Source organism: Protopterus annectens, chromosome 6.part0 (genome assembly GCF_019279795.1).
Source record: "Protopterus annectens isolate FY-2018-M chromosome 6.part0, PAN1.0, whole genome shotgun sequence".
Classification (NCBI taxonomy): Eukaryota; Metazoa; Chordata; order Ceratodontiformes; family Protopteridae; genus Protopterus; species Protopterus annectens.
Window position 1 is genome coordinate 401,529,733 of NC_056737.1, and position 19,243 is coordinate 401,548,975.

Sequence of the window (19,243 nt, forward strand, 5' to 3'; positions counted from 1 at the left end):
CCTCTTCTAGGCCAGTCGCCAGTTCGCCGGTTCTCAGTGAGGCGCTTTCGCAGCCCCTGACACCCACTACCTCAGACCACAGGCCACTTCCGACTCCCACGTGGAGACAACTAGGCCTCTGGATACTCAAGGTATTGGGCCTATGAAAACTAATCCCTCAGATGGGTCCAGAGCCGCTGAGCATGCATCGGCTTCTGAGGGTGTTTTCAGACCTTCACAACTTACCATTAAAACAACAGCCAAGACAAAGGTACCATTAAAGGCAAAGAAACAAGTACAGCATTCTCCTATACAGTCCTCCGTGCCTAAGAAACAGATGCTTAAAATGGCCGAAGACCTCATTACTCTAATCAGGGGTTCCCATCCCCCTCCTGAGAAAAGGCCTAGGCAGGATACAGACTATGATTCCTCTGATCAGGTTTCCATTTCCTCTGATTCCTCTTCAGACCAGGGATACTCTGTACCCACCTCTGAAGACTCTGATGCTGAAGAATCTATCCCTTCAGCCTCTCCTCCTGAGGATTATTCTTTTGGGGAGAGTTTACATACCATGAGGGAGCATTTCCATTGGGAAAGTCAGGATTACTCAGAATCCAAGAAAAGGCTCAGGGATTTCCTTTTATTACCTCAGCACAGGCCGCTGGCTATTCCACCTGTGCTAGACATTGTGGATGATGTGTTCTCTGAATCCAGCTTATCTCCTGATTCGTTGACCCTGCTCCAGCCAAGCCAGACAGGTACTATAGAGTCCCTGACTCTCACAAGTTTCTTTACAAAAATCCTTCTGCTGATCCAGAAACTATTTCCCAGGGTCCAAAAGGGGTTAAGGCTTCCATTGCAAAAAATCCAGTACCCTCTGACAGAGATTCCAGAGTTTTGGATAGATGGGGGAAGAAAGTATACACTTCTGCAACTTTAGCTGTAAGAGCTTTAAATCGCCAGTTTCACATGCTTAAGTACCAACAATATTTAATGGCTCAGTTAAAACAGAAAATGCTTGCAAGCTCAGAAGCTCCTGATTGTAAAGAAATGCAGGATTTATTCCATGCAGTTGAACAGGTGGGAAAACTTACTCTGCAATGTGGTTTTAATTCTTTAGAGGCCTCTTGTAGAGCCGCAGTTACAGGTTCTGTGATTCGAAGACATGCTTGGTTAAAAGAACAGAGTTTACCTGATCATGTTAAGGCAAAATTATTGGATGCTCCTTTACAGCATGATACCTTGTTTGGTGTTAAGGCAGAAGAGGTGTTAAAGAAAATGGAGGATAAAGCTAATCTATGCAAACAGTCAAGGATTTCTTACAGGTACAGCCACCTCTGTTTAGCAGAAATTTGCCAACAAAGAATTGGTCCTTTCCAGTGTCAGACAGGCCACAGAGAGGCAGTTACAGACGCCCAAGAGGCAGATCTCAACCCCAAGGCTCAAACAGACAACGACAGTGGTGCACCTCAACCCCAAAAGGAGGTGAGGACAAGTCTCAACCTTGCAGTAAACAGTCACAATGACTTTCCCCTTCGTACGCCAAGCACATCCCTTTTGAAAGCCCCCTTATGGGGAAAACTAGCACTTTTTTCTCAAAACTGGCAAACAATCACCCAAGACAAATGGGTTCTGAATGTTGTGTCTCAAGGTTACAGGTTCCAGTTTCATACTTTACCAAGGCTAAAAGGAATGCCAGACCTGCCACAAAGTCAATGGGCAGAGGCACAAAAACAAGTTTCAGCCCTCATGGACATAAGAGTTATTCAAAAAGTACCACAACAGGAGCAAGGACAAGGATTTTACTCAAGACTCTTCCTGGTCCCCAGAAAGGACAAGACCTGGAGGCCCATACTAGACCTTTCAATTCTGAATACTTACCTGGATATTCCAAAATTCAAAATGTTAACATTACAGCAGCTTCTACCCATGCTGGGCAAGAAGGCTTGGCTTGTTACTCTGGACCTCAAAGAGACATACCTGCATGTCCCTATCAGACAAAATTGCAGAAGATACCTCAGATTCAAAGCTGGTACAATGCACTACCAATTCTCTGCACTGCCCTTTGGCTTATCTACTGCGCCCAGGGTCTTCACAAAGTGCCTGGCACCAGTAATTGCATTTTGCAGACAAAAAGGAATTCAAATATATCCATACCTGGACGACTGCCTCATTCAAGCAGGGACAAAGGACATTCTTCTACAGCATCTGGCATTTGTAAAAAGGTTGCTAATTTCTCTAGGGTACACAGTAAACGAAAAGAAGTCAAAACTAGTGCCCTCGCAACAGATTATATTCCTGGGTGCCAGCTTAAATACAACGGCCCAGATGGCTTACCTCACGCCAGACAAACAAGTTCAACTAATGCAATATTTTCAATTACTGGCAAAAAAGTCCCATCTCCCTGCAAGAAAAATTCTGCAGGCCCTGGGATTCATGGCATCCTGCATTCTACTAATACCATATGCCAGACTGCATATGAGGAAATTACAATGGTACCTAAAAAGTGTTTGGACTCAACACTCTCACAGTTTAGAAGCAGTAATACCAATGATTCCCTGCCTACAACAGGAGTTTCGATGGTGGGCACAGGCATGTCACCTAAACAAGGGCCAGCCTTTTACCCAACCCACAGCCAGGCAAACTCTAACAGCAGTTGCTTCGGATTATGCCTGGGGAGCACACATGGCAGGAAAATGCATTCAGGGCAAGTGGACCACAGACCAGATGCATCTTCACATCAATCAAAAAGAGATGTTGGCTGTTCAAAATGCCTTAACAGCTTTCAAGGACCGTCTGCATCCAGGACAATTATTACTAAAGACAGACAACACCACAGTAATGTGATACATAAACAAGCAAGGGGGCACTCATTCTTATCCCCTATGCAGGCAAGCCATGACCTTGTAGAACACAGCTCTAATGTATCAAGTTCATCTGCAAGCACAATTCCTGCCAGGAAAGAAAAATACTCTGGCAGACGATCTAAGCAGAAATATCATGGACCCTCACGAATGGAAATTGAATTCACAAATCTTCAGCATGGTAACGCAAAAATGGGGATGCCTAGACATAGATCTTTTTGCCTCCCCACTGAATTGCCAACTACAAAAATTCTGCACAAGGACTTATCACAAACAAACATGGAAAGTGGACGCTCTCTTGTTCAGCTGGAAAAACCTAACAGTTTATACCTTCCCACGACTGCCTCTCCTTTCAAAGGTACTCCTAAAAGCCAGACAAGAAAAACCACAGATGATCCTGATTGCTCCAGACTGGCCACGCCAGCACTGGTACCCTATCTTAAGGAACTTGGCTCAAGGACCACCATGGATTTTGCCTCAAATTCCACACCTTCTGACTCAACAAAACAATCAGATCCTGCACGGTCAGCTCAAAACCCTAAACCTAGCTGCATGGCAGATACATTAGCCAAACAGGCAACACCTCTCTCTAAAGCTGTTATGGATGTCATTTTGGAGGCCAGGAGGCCTAGCACCAGCAAAGTATACTCAGAAAAATGGAAGAGATTCTGCGCCTGGAACCAGGCTCAAAACCTTAACCCTCTTGTTCCAAACATTCCTCAGATTTTACAATACTTAACTGAGATGCTGGACAGAGGCCTATCCTTCTCATCAATTAAGATCCACGCCTCTGCCATTTCAGCACATTACAACACGGATCCTCCTTTATTCTCTCATCCCTTGCTAAAGCAGTACCTCAGAGGGGCTAAAAACATAAGACCGCCCTGGAGAGCACCAACATAGACTTGGGACCTCAGTTTTGTTTTGGAAAAACTGACCCTACCACCTTTTGAGCCAGCCAACACAGCCGATCTAAACTTTTTATCATGGAAAACAGCTCTGCTCCTGGCAGTAACTTCAGCACAAAGAGTCTCAGAGCTACAGGCATTAATGGCAGTGGAACCTTTTATAATTTTTCATCAGGACAGGGTTTCTTTAAGGACAAACCCTACCTTTATGCCAAAGGTGATATCTAGTGTGGCTCTTAACCAAACCATCCATTTGGCAACTTTTTATCCAAACCTCCAGAATAAAGGGAGAAACTTCTGCATTCTTTGGACATACACAGGCAGCTATGCTTCTACTTGGACAAAACAAAAGCTTTCAGGAAAACTGAGCAACTGTTTGTAGCATATGCTGCAGGATCACAGGGCAAGGCTATCTCAAAGCAGACTATATCCAAATGGATAGGACACTGTATTCATTACTGCTACACACAGCATGGAAAATCAGTCCCAAATACCATTAGGCCACATTCCACCAGGGCAACAGCCACTTCAACAGCCTTTCTCAGAGGAGTACCTACCAAGGAAATTTTGGAGGCTGCAATTTGGAGTTCAGTGCACACCTTTACCAAGCATTATCACCTGCCTCTTTACTCTAAATCCAGAGCAGGATTTGCCACTGCAGTTCTGCAGGGCCTCATAGCCAATCCTAACTCTTTATAGACCAGCCACCCAACCTTAGCTTTGGGATTCTACCCAAGTGTAATGACTGCAGCATGTAACACGATGAACATAGTACAGTTTTGTACCTACCATAAATGTAGATGTTCGAGTGTTTACACTGATGCAGTCCAGGTTACCCTCCCTCTATCCTCTCTGAACTAGCTGGACCTATCTATACCTTTCTATCTTATACAACCTTTGTGGTGTATTTGCTTGTAACTGAAGGTATTGTTTTTATTTTATATGTATATTTTTTATTAGCAATATGTATTGCCTACCTATTGGGGGCACCTGACATCTGGGGCAAGAAAAACTGAAGAAAATGGCGTTGGATGCATCTTATATACCCCTGGCGCACTGACGTCAGGGAAGAAGCGACAGCAACCGATGCCGGACCAAGACTTTGGAACTCTGGCCGACTGCGGGACCGCCTGACGGCAGGATAACCCAAGTGTAATGACTGCAGCAGTGTGAACACTTGAACATCTACATTTCTGGTAGGTACAAAACTGTACTTTATCTGTTTTACCTTGAAAGTAAGGTAACATTAAGCCACTAGTTAGCAGTTATTGTTTTTATTTTTATTTAATAAAAGTTTTACTTTAGCTACAATTCTTTTGGTGGCTATAAATATGTTTATCAGCACAGGTGTGAGTCTGTACTGCACAGCTCAGAAATAAAAAAAAAAACTCTTCACATCAACCTGAAAAATATGATAGGATATTTGGAATTCTGTTTTTCTATGGTCAAGATACAAGTTATTCACTGTATAACTATTTATGCAAAAATCTATAACTGCAAGGTACATAATCAACTATGTTTTACAATATCTTCCTAATTATGAAGTTAGACTATCTCTGAGTTCCTTAAATTATGCTTGCAGGGCTTCTAAAACAGTTATCATCATACCTCTGCAAATAGTTTCCTGACACAGGATATCTAGATGGATGCATTGATAATGTAAAAATGTATTTTATACTGGGGTTTCTTAGAAAAGCTAGGTGTGCCTACAGGTTCAGGCACCTAGGCAGTGAGACATTTCCCTGTGGTACATTTGACTGGGGACACATGGCTGAAGTGACAGTTTGCTCCAGAGAAATATGGCTGTTTGCAAATTCCCAGTGGGCAAAGAGAAAAATACGTTGCCATGCCCACAACTTCAGTAACCAAATGCACAGGAGGAAAAGAATGTCCATGGTCCCCAAGGGAACATGAGAGCAGGCAATATGGCAGGCATCAGCAGCAGGCTGGCCAGAGGGCATGTTAGTGGCAGTAAAAATGTAGTGCACAATGGGCAGTGCCTTTATAACCGGTGTGTGTGGACTACTACCCCCTTCACAGTGTCAAGGGAGCATTATCTAAAATGCATACTGGAGCATAAATGTGACTACACCAGCATGCAAGATGTCTTCCATGCTGCAGCACACTTCTACATGTTGTAGTTACATAAGCATGTACTGTACACCAAACCCAGCACTCATTACTTCTTCTGCCTCCATCCATTTGGTTATTAAAGCTGTGAGCATGGCAGTGTTGTTCTTCTCTTTGCCCACAGGGAATTTGCAAACAGCCATATTTCTCTGCAGCTAACTGTCACTTCAGCCATGTGTCCCCAGTCAAATGTACCTACAGACTTTATTTAACAGCTTTACCCATTGTTCAACAGTTATGAGGTAGAGTATGAAAATTATTACTTTTATATCATGGACTGAAGATCAGTTGGATGCATGCTTTCTTTTCAGTGGTACCAACATATTTTTTTCAAGGAAAACTAAGTCAAAATATCCCTGTTTCATATACCATTATCTTGGTTTCCTTATTTAGATAACAATGCTTTCAAACTGAGTTATCCTATCCACCTAAATGTTTTCTGCTGTTGTAGTGGACCTCACTATTTCAGTAGCCATGCAAGTTATGCATTTCAGACCTGAGACTGTTATTTCCTAGCTTGGAAGAAAGGGCTACTATTAATGTGCAAGGAATGCTACATTTTAATGTAATAAAGTACATGGTGCCTAAAAGAACTGACAGTTTTTTTTATCCTGACCTACGTTTATCTAGATGTATAATGGAAGAATTCAAACACTAATCTTCATGCATTGTTTGCTAAAACTGATCCTTCTGCTTTGATTCTATATAAGACCCTACCAATCCATCAACATTCCAGCTTCTATATTTCACTTCCATTAAATACATCATGTTCTGAATTTTCTATTTTCAAAACACAAGCCTTATTAATATCACATTTTTGTTTCTCAGTTGATACAGTCTTGAAAATGAGCAAACTGGCAAAAATGAAAGTGTAGGAGTACCAAAACTATTTTATGTAAAGATCAGATGCATATTTATCAACCAAAGTAGCAGTAGTGGACCATAATAGAGTTGAAGCAATTTAGTTGGAAGGGGAAGAGGGCAAGGGTTAAGTGGGATAAGTTGGTGCTCCCCACAGAACAAGGTAGTTTAAGATTACCTGATTTGAAGGAATACTTTAGAGACACACAGTTAAGGTTCATGTACATAACGCAATCAGATTATAAATCAAAGTGGAAACAGGTGATGATGAAACATGGGTGGGGGGTGAGTTCAAGAAGTAAAGAGAGAGAAGCATTTTAGATGCAGTTCCTTAAAGAAAATAACAACAACCCTACATAAAAATAGAAAGTATTCTAAGAAATAAGCCAACACAGGCATTGAGAAAGGAGATTTTACAAATAGGAATAAATGCTAGTAAGGATGTAGAAAACAGGCAAGGGGGATGAAATTTACTGAAAAAAAAATAATAAATGAACCAAAGTACTGGGCCCAAATAAGAGAGGGAAAGATGATAAGAGTGGGATAAGTCCCAGGAAAAGTTTGGACTGTAGGTTAGAGACTGCCATCCCTACCAGGGATTAATAGTAGAGTATAGGCAAAGAGAGAGGGATAGCAGAGTGCTATGTGTAAGACCTGGTTCCAGTAGTTTTTAGTTGGATATAAAACATAAATTTCTGTTAAAAATGGATAATTAGTAGGGCATATGAAGTACTGCATGATAACTATAAGAATATCGGAGGAGGTAAGAAAAGATTAGGAAGGAAGAATGGTAAAACAGTATTTAAAAGAGTAATGTACGGCTTCCAACTAGGCAACAAAGTTAAGAAGGTTTAGGATTTTTGCATAGGTATTTTATTACCCCAGTCAGACTTCAGTGATTTTTTTCCTCTGCTCAGTTGCAAATGCTGGAAGTGTAAGGAGACAGAAAGAAGTAATATAAAACATGTTTTTTGGGAATGTAAAAGGCTGACAGGTTTTTAAAAAATCCCTACAGAGTACTTTGTTGTAACTAATTAAATCCTTCTTCTGACCTGGGGCATAGGATTTCAATTGCCTAGACATTGTAAGGCCTTACTAAGCTGCATGCTGTAGGTGTAATTGAAGTACTGACTATTGTAGTAGAGATATGGGATCTTTGAAAAAGAGAGGAGTACGCTGCATAGAAATAAATGGAATTTATGGGAAAATTCATGCAGAATAATAAAGAGGAAGAGTGAGGTTAAAGGAAGGTAGGTACTGAGCATTTTATATAATGTTGGATTGAATGATAGTTAACAAGAAAACACTTATGTATAATGCATGAAAATGAAAATTTTGCAATGGTTTGTTTTCTGTTATTATGTGTACTTATACCATTGCCTACAACATAAGAATTTAACAAAACTGTTTAAAATATAAAAGTAATAGTCACAAAAACATATTTTAGCATATTACACAGAAATGCATAGTGTGGTGCAAGACTAGATGAATTACTAGTAGCTTGTTGTCAAATAGCAGTTACAGCCAATTATATGTTTCAAATGCTTGATTGTGAACATAAATGAAAAAGGGTGGTCACTGTAGTCTATTTCAACTTGCTTCAAAGGCACACTTACTCAGCAGCACTACACCAGTGAAAGATCACTTATTCACAGACTTTCATACCCAGCAATTTTTGCTACTTTAACTGTGTACAATTTCAAGCATATTGCTGTATGATAAAAGGGCCACAGTGCTTTTAATTTGTTTCACAGATGTACATGGTAGTCCTGCAAAACCATATAAATTATAGCGTGACTGTGGTGTGCAGGTGGCAGTCATTTCCAGAGATGGCAGTCATACTTTAGTTTGACTTTATTCATTTGTCTGATGAAGTTTGCACTTGTTAAACAAAAGTGCTCATGTATATGTTGTATTATTTTTACAAATAAACCATCAAGTTCTTTTATTTATAGCATCCTTGTGCTTCTTGGTTTGGTGAGAGATTCATACTGCTTGTTCGTTTATTATATTTAGTTTTCTGTCTTGGTTTTATTATTCTTTTTCCTTTAAATAGAAATGCTGGTCTCTAGCTCCTCCTTCAGTTCACAGGCTTCCAGTTGATGTGATACATCAAGACATTCAGCTTTGTTCTCTCCTAGCCAGAACTTGTGTACTTTAACACACTGTTCCACACAGCAATCTGTTACATGGCAGAGAATGATGTTCTTCATGTTTCACTGTTGCAGTCATCACAATTGGGTTATCCCTGCCAGGGTAGCCCTCAGTCGGTCCGAATACCAGAGGCTTAGTATTTCTGCGTCGGTTGCTGTCGCTCCAGGACTGATGTCAGGTTGTCAGTGGTATAAAATCTGGCAGCCGACCCCATTAGATCACTCTTTCTTGCCAAGGAACTTAAAGCAGAAGCAGTTCGCATGAGTGCCGGTCGGCCGCTACCTGAGTTTTTCATTTCCGAATTGAACTTGAAGTCTTCTAAAGCTAAGTTCCCCATTGGGGATCCTTTTTTCTTGCTGTAACCGATGTCAGAAAAAGTTAACAATTGTCTCGCCTGTGGAAAGCAAATACCACACTGAGACTTTCATTCTTACTGTGTCACTTGTTTAGGCCCAGACCACGACGTCTCCCACTGTCGCTTTTGTGCTTTGTTTAACTCCAGAACTATACATTGTCGGGCCTTTATTGTAGCTAGATATTTTTGCTCTCAGTCCTCTAATTCCAATATGGCTTTGGTAAACCATCTGACAACAGATCTTCCTAAAAAATGTAAGGATAAAGACAGAGACAGACCGCACAGGTTCAAAACTGCCGACGATGCTTCCATTCAGACCCTTTCAGAGTCCAGTATGCAGCAAGACTCTTCGACTAAGGATCCTGTGGATGTCTCTACCTTGGATGGGTCCAGAGCCACTGAACAGGCACCGGCTTCCAAGAAAATACTTTGCACTACCGATACTCGACACAGACTGATGACTTATTTCGCATCTTCAGTTCTTTCGAAAACTACTGAGTTTCTAAGGCCCAGGGTATGAACCACACCCAAAAAAACGACGACCCAAGCTCAGGCACCTGCTTCCTTGCCTCAGTCTCAAATGCTTAAAATGGTGGAAGACCTTATAATGCTTATCAGGGAAAGCCAGGCTACCCCTTCCAAAAGAAAAAGAGACATGTCCCCAGTAGTTTTATCTGAACAGGAGTTCAATGACTCTGATGCATCTGAATATGAAGATATGCAACCCCTCTCTGCTTATGAGGATTCTAATGCAGAAGAAGCCATCCCTTCAGCCTCTCCACCTGAGGACATTTCCTTTAGGGAAACCCTACATACTTTAAGGGAGCATTTCCAATGGGAATGTCAGGACTATCCTCAGTCAAAAAAGAGACTCAGGGAATTCTTAGATCTTCCACAGCACAGACCTCTGGCCATCCCTCCTGTCCTGGATGTTGTGGATGATGTTTTTATGGAATCCAGTCTGACCACTGACACCCTCCCTCCTGCTCCCAGGAAACCAGACAGGTACTATAGAGTTCCCGACTGTCAGAAATTTATTTTCAAAAATCCTACTGCTGACCCCAAGGTCATCTGTCAAGGACCCAAAGGAATCAAAGCAACTTTAGCTAAGAATCCCACCCCCTCAGATAGAGATTCCCGAACTTTAGACAGATGGGGTAAAAAGTATACACCTCTTCTACTCTTGCTATTAGAGCATTAAATTGTCAGTCAGTTTCATATGTTGAAATATCAGCATCATACCACGGAACTCCTCAAACAAAAAATATCTTCTTTCCCTGCTTGTGCAGAAAATAGAGTTACAAGAGTTAATGCATTCTGCAAGTCAAGTAACTAAGCACAACTTACAATGTGGTTTTTGACTCCCAAGAAGCATCTTGTAGGGCAGCAGTCACTGGTTCTGTCCTTGGAAGGCATGCTTGGCTTAAGGAACAGCCTTTGATAGACCATGTCACATCCAAATTATTGGACGCACCCTTGCACAAAGACAACTTATTTGGCACTAAGGCAGAAGAAGTCTTAAAAAAGAAGGAAGAAAAAGCTAAATCTATACAGACAGTTAAATACTTCTTACAGGTCCAGCCACTGAGGTTCAGTACGTATTGCCCCTCCAAGCACTGGTCCTTTCCTGCCCACTTCAAGTCAGCTCAGCCCAGACCCAGGGGAAGCAGGCCCCCAGACAACAGCCCCAGCGAATGCAGACATCTTAGCAATTGAGTTTCTCCTCTTCAAAACCAGGGAATGCAAAGTCACCCCCTTATGGTAAGAACTCACAATGACTTTACACTTCCACCTGCTCTTGACCTTAGGAGGAAAACTGTCCTTCCACACAAGCAACTGGGCCACCATTACCAACGACCGCTGGATCCTCAACATAGTGTCCCAGGGATACAGATTTTATTTCCATACACTGTCAACCCCAAAAGGGTCCCCAGATCTGCCCTCAAACCAGTGGGCAGAGGCCAAAAAGCAAGTCCTTTCCCTGTTCTCTATGAGGGCAATAGACTCTTCCTGATACCCAGAAAGGAGGGCACATGGCACCCCATCCTCGATCTATCCATTCTAAACACCTTTCTGGTGATACCAAAATTCAAAATGCTCACCCTCCAGCAGCTTCTACCTATGCTTTCTAAGGATGCTTGATTAGCCACTCTAGTCATAAAAGAGGTCTACCTACACATCCCAGTCAGGGAATCATGCAGGAAATACCTATGTTTTAGGGCAGGATCACTGCACTTTCAGTTCTCTGCACTTCCCTTTGGCTTATCCACTGCTCCCAGAGTTTTCACAAAATGTCTGGCTCCCATCATTGCTTTTTGCAGACAAAGAAATATTCAAATTTACCCATACTTAGATGACTTCCTGATTCAGGCAGACAGTCAGGAAAAGCTGCTAAAGCACTTGACCTTTGTAAAGGACCTACTAACCTGCCTTGGGTATACTAGCAACAAAAAGAAATCCAAACTAGTAACCACAAAAAAAATTTTATTCCTGGGCGCAAGCCTGGACACAGCATCCCAGATGGCATTCCTTACACCAGAAAAACAATCCTACCTGACAGCCTACTTCTCTCAACTAGCCACCAGGACCCAGTTATCCGCAAGGATAATCCTGAAAGCTCTAGGGTTCATGGCTTGTTGCATTCTGCTCATTCCATATGCCAGACTGCATATGAGGAAACTGCAGTGGTACCTAAAAAGCCTTTTGTGTCAGCAATCTCAAGACCTGGAAAGTCTTATACCAATGATACCTCGTCTAAGGAAAGATTTTCTTTGGTGGGCAGCAGCATGCTACCACAACAAGGGACTTCTCTTCTCACAACCTCATGCCACCCAGACCCTCACCACAGATGCATCAGACTATGCCTGGGGTGCAGACCTGGATGGCAGGTGCATTCAGGGCCAATGGATCCCAAATCAAATACATCTGCACATCAACCAAAAAGAGATGTTAGCTCTTCAGCACACCCTAACAGCATTTCAGACCCCTACTCTCCCAGGAGTCTCTACTGATCAAAACGGGCAACACCACAGTGATGTGGTATATCAACAAGCAGGGAGGGACTCACTCTTATCCTCTGTGCAGGCTTGCCATGACCCTTTGACACATGGCCTCAGCCATGCAGCTACATCTGTTAGCACAATTCCTGCCAGGCTCTCTAAACTCTCTGGCAGACAGCTTAAGCAGAAACCTGCTAGACCCACACACATGGCAGCTAGACCCAAGAACCATCACCCTTGTAACCCAGAAATGGGGCACCCCGAAGGTCGACCTCTTTGCCTCCCACTCCAATCATCAGCTCAGCAAGTTCTGCACCAGGGAACCTCACAGCAAGGGCTGGAAAGCGGATGCTCTATCCTTCTAGTGGGTAAACCTCTCGGTCTATGCATTTCCCCTCTACCACTCATTTCAAGGGTACTGCTCAAAATAAGGGAGGAAAAACCGAGGACAATCCTGATTGCCCCAGACTGGCCATGCCAGCACTGGTACGCACTGCTGCGCAGCCTGTCACCCCTGCCACCATGGCACCTACCTCAGATCCCAACACTCCTGACCCAGAGGAACGGAGATTTTATGCATCCCCAATTGCAGACCCTCAATCTGGCAGCCTGGCTTATTCCCTGACCTCTACTCAAGCTGCCAGTCTAAGCAAACAAGTTGTAGATGTTATGCGTGAGGCCAGATGCCCCAGCACTAGAAAGTCTTATGCTGACAAGTGGAAAAGGTTTTGCTCCTGGATCCAGGCTAAGGGAGCCAGAACGGCACAGCCCTCCCTACCTTTCATCCTGGATTACCTGGCAGACCTACTGCACAGGGGTCTATCCTTCTCTTCTATTGAAATTCATGCTTCTGCCATCTCTGCTCATTTCAGCACAGAGACACCTGTTTTATCACACCCTCACATCAAACAGTTCCTAACAGGGGCTAACAACTTGAGGCCACCCAGAAGAGCTCTTACCCCAGCTTGGGACCTAAACTTTGTGTTGGAAAAGCTCACCCTGTCCCCCTTTGAACCTGCAGCTTCAGTAGAGTTAAAATGTCTCTCTTGGAAGACAGCCTTGCTTCTGGCCATCACTTCAGCTAGAAGAGTGTCAGAGCTACAAGTACTTATGGCTGTAGAGACCTTCATCATTTTCCATGCTGACAGGGTCTCCCTCAGGACGAACCCATCCTTCATGCCAAAAGTGGTGACCAGTGTGGCTCCCAGCCAATCCATTCATTTGCCCACCTTTTTCCCTAACCCACAAAACAAGGAGGAAAGGATTCTGCACTCTCTAGATGTGCACAGACAGCTCAGATTCTACCTAGACAGGACTAAATCTTTTAGAAAAACTGATCAATTGCTAGTCAACTTTGCTGCAGGAGCAGAGGGCAAGGCCATATCTAAACAAACAGTTTCCAAATGGATAGCACACTGCATCCATTTCTGCTACAAACAGCACAGGAAACCTCCCCCCAAGGGGGTCAGGACACATTCCACCAGAGCAACCTCCACATCTGCAGCCTTTCTCAGAGGGGTCCCCACCAGGGACATCCTGGAGGCTGCAACATGGACATCTGTTCATACCTTCACCAAGCATTACCACCTGCCTATCTTGTCCAAATCCAGGGCAGGCTTTGCCACCGCAGTCTTGCAGGGCATCCTAGGCAGCCCCCAGTCTTCTTGACTGCCTCCACCCTTTTCTTCAGCTTTGAGAATCAACCCAAATGTGATGACTACAACAGTGAAACGCGAAGAACATAGTACAGTTGTGTGCACTTAACATAAATGTAAATGTTCGAGTGTCTTCACTGTTGCAGTCCTGGTCTCCCTCCCTCCATCCCCTTGTTTTTCTCTATCTCTCTCTCTCTCTCTCTCTCTCTCTCTCTAATTACAAGGATTTTTTGGTATTTACTTTCTACTGGTGGTGTTCTTTCACTATTACCTAGCTCCCTATTGGGGGCTCCTGACAGGGCAAGAAAAACTGATGTAATGGCATCGGCTGCCTGATTTTATACCACTGATGACTTGATGTCAGTCCTGGAGCGACAGCAACCGACGCAGAAATACTAAGCCTCTGGTATTTGCGTTGACTGAGGGCTACCCTGGCAGGGGTAACCCAAATGTGATGACTGCAACAGTGAATACACTCGAGCATCTACATTTATGGTAAGTGTACACAACTGTACTTTCTCATGAGTTTTGTTTCTTGGTTTGCTTTAAGTGTTTTGATATAGGTCATACAGTGACATGTTGCTGTGTACCTACCTGTCATACTACACCCAAATCCCAAAGCAAACAGTGGTCAGTGTATCACTGAAATGAATGACACACAGTTTTAGTCTGTGTAGTGTTCAGTTTACTCATGGTGCCCACAGAACATCAGCTAACAGAAATGTGATTTTGAATCTCTCTCCCTTCAGAGCTGCAGTACTGTCATATTCTGCACTATGCAGTTAGTAAGGAAATTAACTATGAATTTGCCTTTACAGTAAAACTACACTGCACAGCATGCACTGTGCATTTTATAAATTATTTCTGATTTATACACCCCTGTAGTTCATATTGGTAGCAGTACTTCATCCTTATTGGATCCATCCACCCATCTATCCACGAACACGTTTTCCATTTTGCACATAGGGTCAGGATGTAACTTCAGCAATGGCAATCATCTAGAGCCAAGGCTTACACCACCATGTGGCTAGCTCTGCCACAGTAGTTCTTCCACACCACACACTCACACCTATAGCCAGTTTAGAATGTCCAGTCCTCCTGGTGCATGTCTTTGGAATGTGGCAGGTAACTGAAGCACCCAGAGGAAATCCATGTAGACACAGAGAAGACATGCAGACGCTGCACAGAAGGCACCCCACCCAATAATTGAACACATGTACCTCTCGCTGTGAGGCAAGAATGCTATCCACTGTACCACAGTGATATGATAATTTAAAAAAGTAGTGAGATAAGATTTAAGCAAAATGTACATTACCAGTAAAACTAACAAACGTGAGGCTAAATCAATGCACCACATGCGCTAAAAACAAAATATACACATTTTTTTCATCATCACTCTTTTCTAAACTTAAGCCCTGTCATCCATTGCACTGATGCCAGCTTAAATAGAACCTTGTCTCTGTGTTATGTCTCATGCCTCTCCTGCTGGTTACGGCAGGACCTTGTAGTCTAGTCTTAGCACTGACTGTGACAATAAACCACTTTTTTGTTTCTGTTTTTCTCCTGTTCTTGTAGAAAATAAATGTCCACAACTGCTGCCTGTGTGTGTGTGTGTGTGAATGTGTGTGTGTGTGTGTGTGTGTGTGTGTGTGTCGCTGATTGGTGTGGAAAGTATGACTAGCATGCTTTCTTTAATCTACTAGTGTTCTTTGTTATGAATGGACCTGTGCACAACTCTTGGTTCTGGAGAAGACCATTCATACAAATACTATATATTTCTGTCTTTCTTTACATTCTGGTGAGGTGAGTTAGTCCTAAACATGGTCTGCTAGTAGGTGAGCATTAATAAACTGCAGCACTGAGTGTGCATGTCATGTGATGCAGTTTTAGATGTCGTGAATGTCTGACCTACCCACCATAGTGCAAACGTTTTGACTGCCATTTTGGTGTTATGTAGGTTGGAGGGAAGAACAACAGAATTATAATGGTTTTAAACTTAGTTTCTATGGTAACTTGGATGTAATAATAATACATCTTTTGTTGCTTGACCAAAAGCATACACTAGTATAATTTGAAAGATGACTACTTCCAACTTATCAGAAGAATGAGATAAAGAACCTGTTTTTGACAACTTCAGTTAATGAGAGGGAGCGGGAGGGGAAAAGGCAATTAAAATCTAAAGTATAAAAAAACTTCAATATACTGCCATCTTGGTAAACCAGTTTATAAAATCTTTTTTCCTTTAAAGGTGGAACCTACTTTTAAAGATGGTGCAGGAGAAGAGAAGAATTGTTGACTCTGCTCTCAGTCTTCACAACTACACTCTTGACTGTGATGAAACAGAAATGTGGATCCGTGAGAAAACTAAAATTGTTGAATCCACTTTGGACCTGGGTAATGATCTACATGCTGTTATTGCCTCACAGAGGAAACTTTATGGCATAGAAAGAGACCTTGCTGCTGTCCAAGCAAAAGTGCTGGAGCTGCAGAGCGATGCCCAGGTTCTAGCTAAGGAGCATCCTGAGCATGCACAAGACATCGATCGCAGGTTGAATGCTGTTAACAGTGTTTGGGGTGACCTTCAGCTGGCTCTGCAGAACCGTGAGGCATCACTTGGGGAGGCCAGCAAGCTGCAGAAGTTTTTGCAAGATCTGGATGACTTTCAGTCCTGGCTGTTTAAGGCACAAAAAGCCATTGCATCTGAAGATCTTCCCAATTCCTTGCCAGAAGCAGAAAAGCTTTTGAGTGACCACAACAGTATTAGGTATGAAATTTTGCAACATGAGGGAGATTATCATAAAATCAAAGATACTGGTGAAAGAGTAACTTATGGACAGGTTGATCCTCAGTACCAGGAGCTTGGCCAGCATCTGAAAGACCTTGATACTGGATGGGATGAACTTCAACAGATTTGGGACAGGAGAGCAGATATGATTAATCAAGCTCTTGGATTTCAATATTTCCTCAGGGATGCAAAGCAGGCTGGAGCCATTTTAACTAAACAGGTATGTATATAACAAGACAAATATGTACTTCTGTTTCTAGATTCTGCACAACCTTTAGTCATTTGGTATGTTAAAGCCAAGTGTATTAATTTAGTACTTAAATAGTATTGTAACTAAATATTACCTACCTACTGCTAGGGTCTATATTAGAACACTGAAGTTTCAAAACTTCGAATGTTCTAATATCGACCCCTATTCAGCGAAAGCTGAAAACATCGAACATACAGAACAGTGAATTTTTTCCTAGGGAAAAAATTTGCTGTTCCAAAACACATACACACAACACAAGTACACCAAGCAAACAGCAATCCACACACACACACACACACACACACACACACACACACCTAAAATCTTACACCTAACCCTACACTAAACTATATACACACACCACTAACTATCCACTTACCTTAACCCAAGCCCTAACCCTAAGGTCTGTCACTATCGCACACTCATCTCACCTGTGCCCTAACCCTAACTCACCTACCCCGCCCTAACCATCACATCCACACAATCGCACACTTACCTGACCCGCACCCTAACCCTAGCTCACCTAACCCGTCCTAACCCTCATGTCCACACAATCGCACACATACCTAACCCACACCCTAACCCTAACTAACCTAATCCGCACTCAATCGCACACTTACCTGAGCCCAACCCGTAACTTTCCACCACAGAGCTGAAAATACTGAAGCAACAGAAATGGACAACCAAATTATTTCCCTAGGAAAAAATTTGGTTTTCTGTTTCGATATTTTCAGCTTTCACTGAATAGGGGTCGATATTAGAACATTCAAAGTTTTGAAACTTCGATGTTCTAATATAGACCATACTGCTATCTTCTGAGTGGTTATGTATACAAAAGACATTAATCCTGTAATATGTCTATACAGGTAGAAAAACAGTTCCAAAAGTTTGGAGGTAAAAAAATATCTATACCCACTTCATATAATGAACCTCAAAGACATTTCCTTTTGTATAAAAATGATATCCACTTTTCAACTTGCAATATACATATACATTGCAAAATGAGTGTTTGCAGCATATTAAAATAAATTGCCAATATTTGCATATGCCAAGGGTATATCTTATTGTATGTTTATTCCCTGTAAATATATTAACTTTTTATTTTGACTTTTTATCAGAAATGCATACAAAATAAGGCACAAACTGAAATAAAATTAAGTTGTTCAAGGTGACTCTTGAATTGATCACTTGTTATAAGATTTAAAGGCATTCACCCTTCTTTGAATTTTCAGATTTTCCTGCAGTCCTACCTTTGACCATCATTCGTTTGATATTGCATGTGTATCCCATTATAAGTATGGTGGTTCCTAAAAATGTATCAACTTTTTTCTCCTCACTGGTCTAGAACCTCAGCATGAATCAGTGCTTACATATCTTTCATGCTTCATTTTTCCTTTTTATTAAAAGACACATCATTCATTTATATTTTTGATACTTCTGTTGATGTTCTTCGTGTTTCACTGTTGCAGTCATCACACTTGAGTTATCTGCCTGCAGGTAGCGCTCAGTCAGCCCAAATTCCAGACATTTAGTATATTTGTGTCGGTTGCTGTCACTCCAGGACTGACGTCAGGGATATAAAAACAGACAGCCAACGCCATTACATCAGTCTTTCTTGCCAAGGAGCCCGAAGCAGAAGCAGTTCGCACGAGTGCAGGTCGGCCGCTACCTGAGTTTTTGTTTCCAAATTGAATCATCCTGAAGTCTTCTAAAGCTAAGTACCACATTGGGGATCCTTTTTTCTTGCTCTAACCGATGTCAGAGAAATTTAATAATTGTCTCGCCTGTGGAAAGCAAATACCACACCGAGATTTCCATTCTTACTGCGTCACCTCTTTAGGCCTAGACCACAACATACCTCGCTGTCGGTTTTGTGCTTTATTCAACACCCAAACTATTTGTCGTCGGGCCCTTGTTGTCACTAAATACTTTCACTCTCAATCTCCATATTCCGAAATGGCTTTGGTAAGCCATCCGACTACCGATCTTCCAAACAAAAACAAAGACAGAGACAGACCACACAGGTCAAAAACTGCTGACGACGCTTCTGTTAAGCTAGTCGCCAGTTCGCCGGTACTCAGTGAGGTGCTTTCGCAGCCCCTGATGCCCGCTCCGATGGATTTGCACACCGCTACCGAGACCTGTTTGGAGTCCTGTATGCCACGAGACTCTTCTTTGACTACAGAACCTGCAGATGTCTCTACCTTGGATGGGCCCGGAGCGCTGTGCAGGAACCGGCTTCTGAGGAAGTTTTTCGCACTACTGATATTCGACACAACCGATGACTTCTTCTGCATCTTCAG

The 19,243-nt window shown here is 42.5% G+C and overlaps 1 protein-coding gene across 2 annotated transcripts in view; it reads left to right on the forward strand.

The window, feature by feature from the left end:
• Window positions 1-19,243, forward strand: part of LOC122804338 (spectrin beta chain, erythrocytic-like) — a 2,132,081-nt gene that overhangs the window by 1,249,944 nt on the left and 862,894 nt on the right. For both annotated transcript variants that reach the window (XM_044074141.1, XM_044074142.1), the window contains one exon: window positions 16,154-16,910. In XM_044074141.1, coding sequence (XP_043930076.1) covers window positions 16,154-16,910 — 757 coding nt within the window. The remainder of the gene's footprint in view (window positions 1-16,153; window positions 16,911-19,243) is intronic.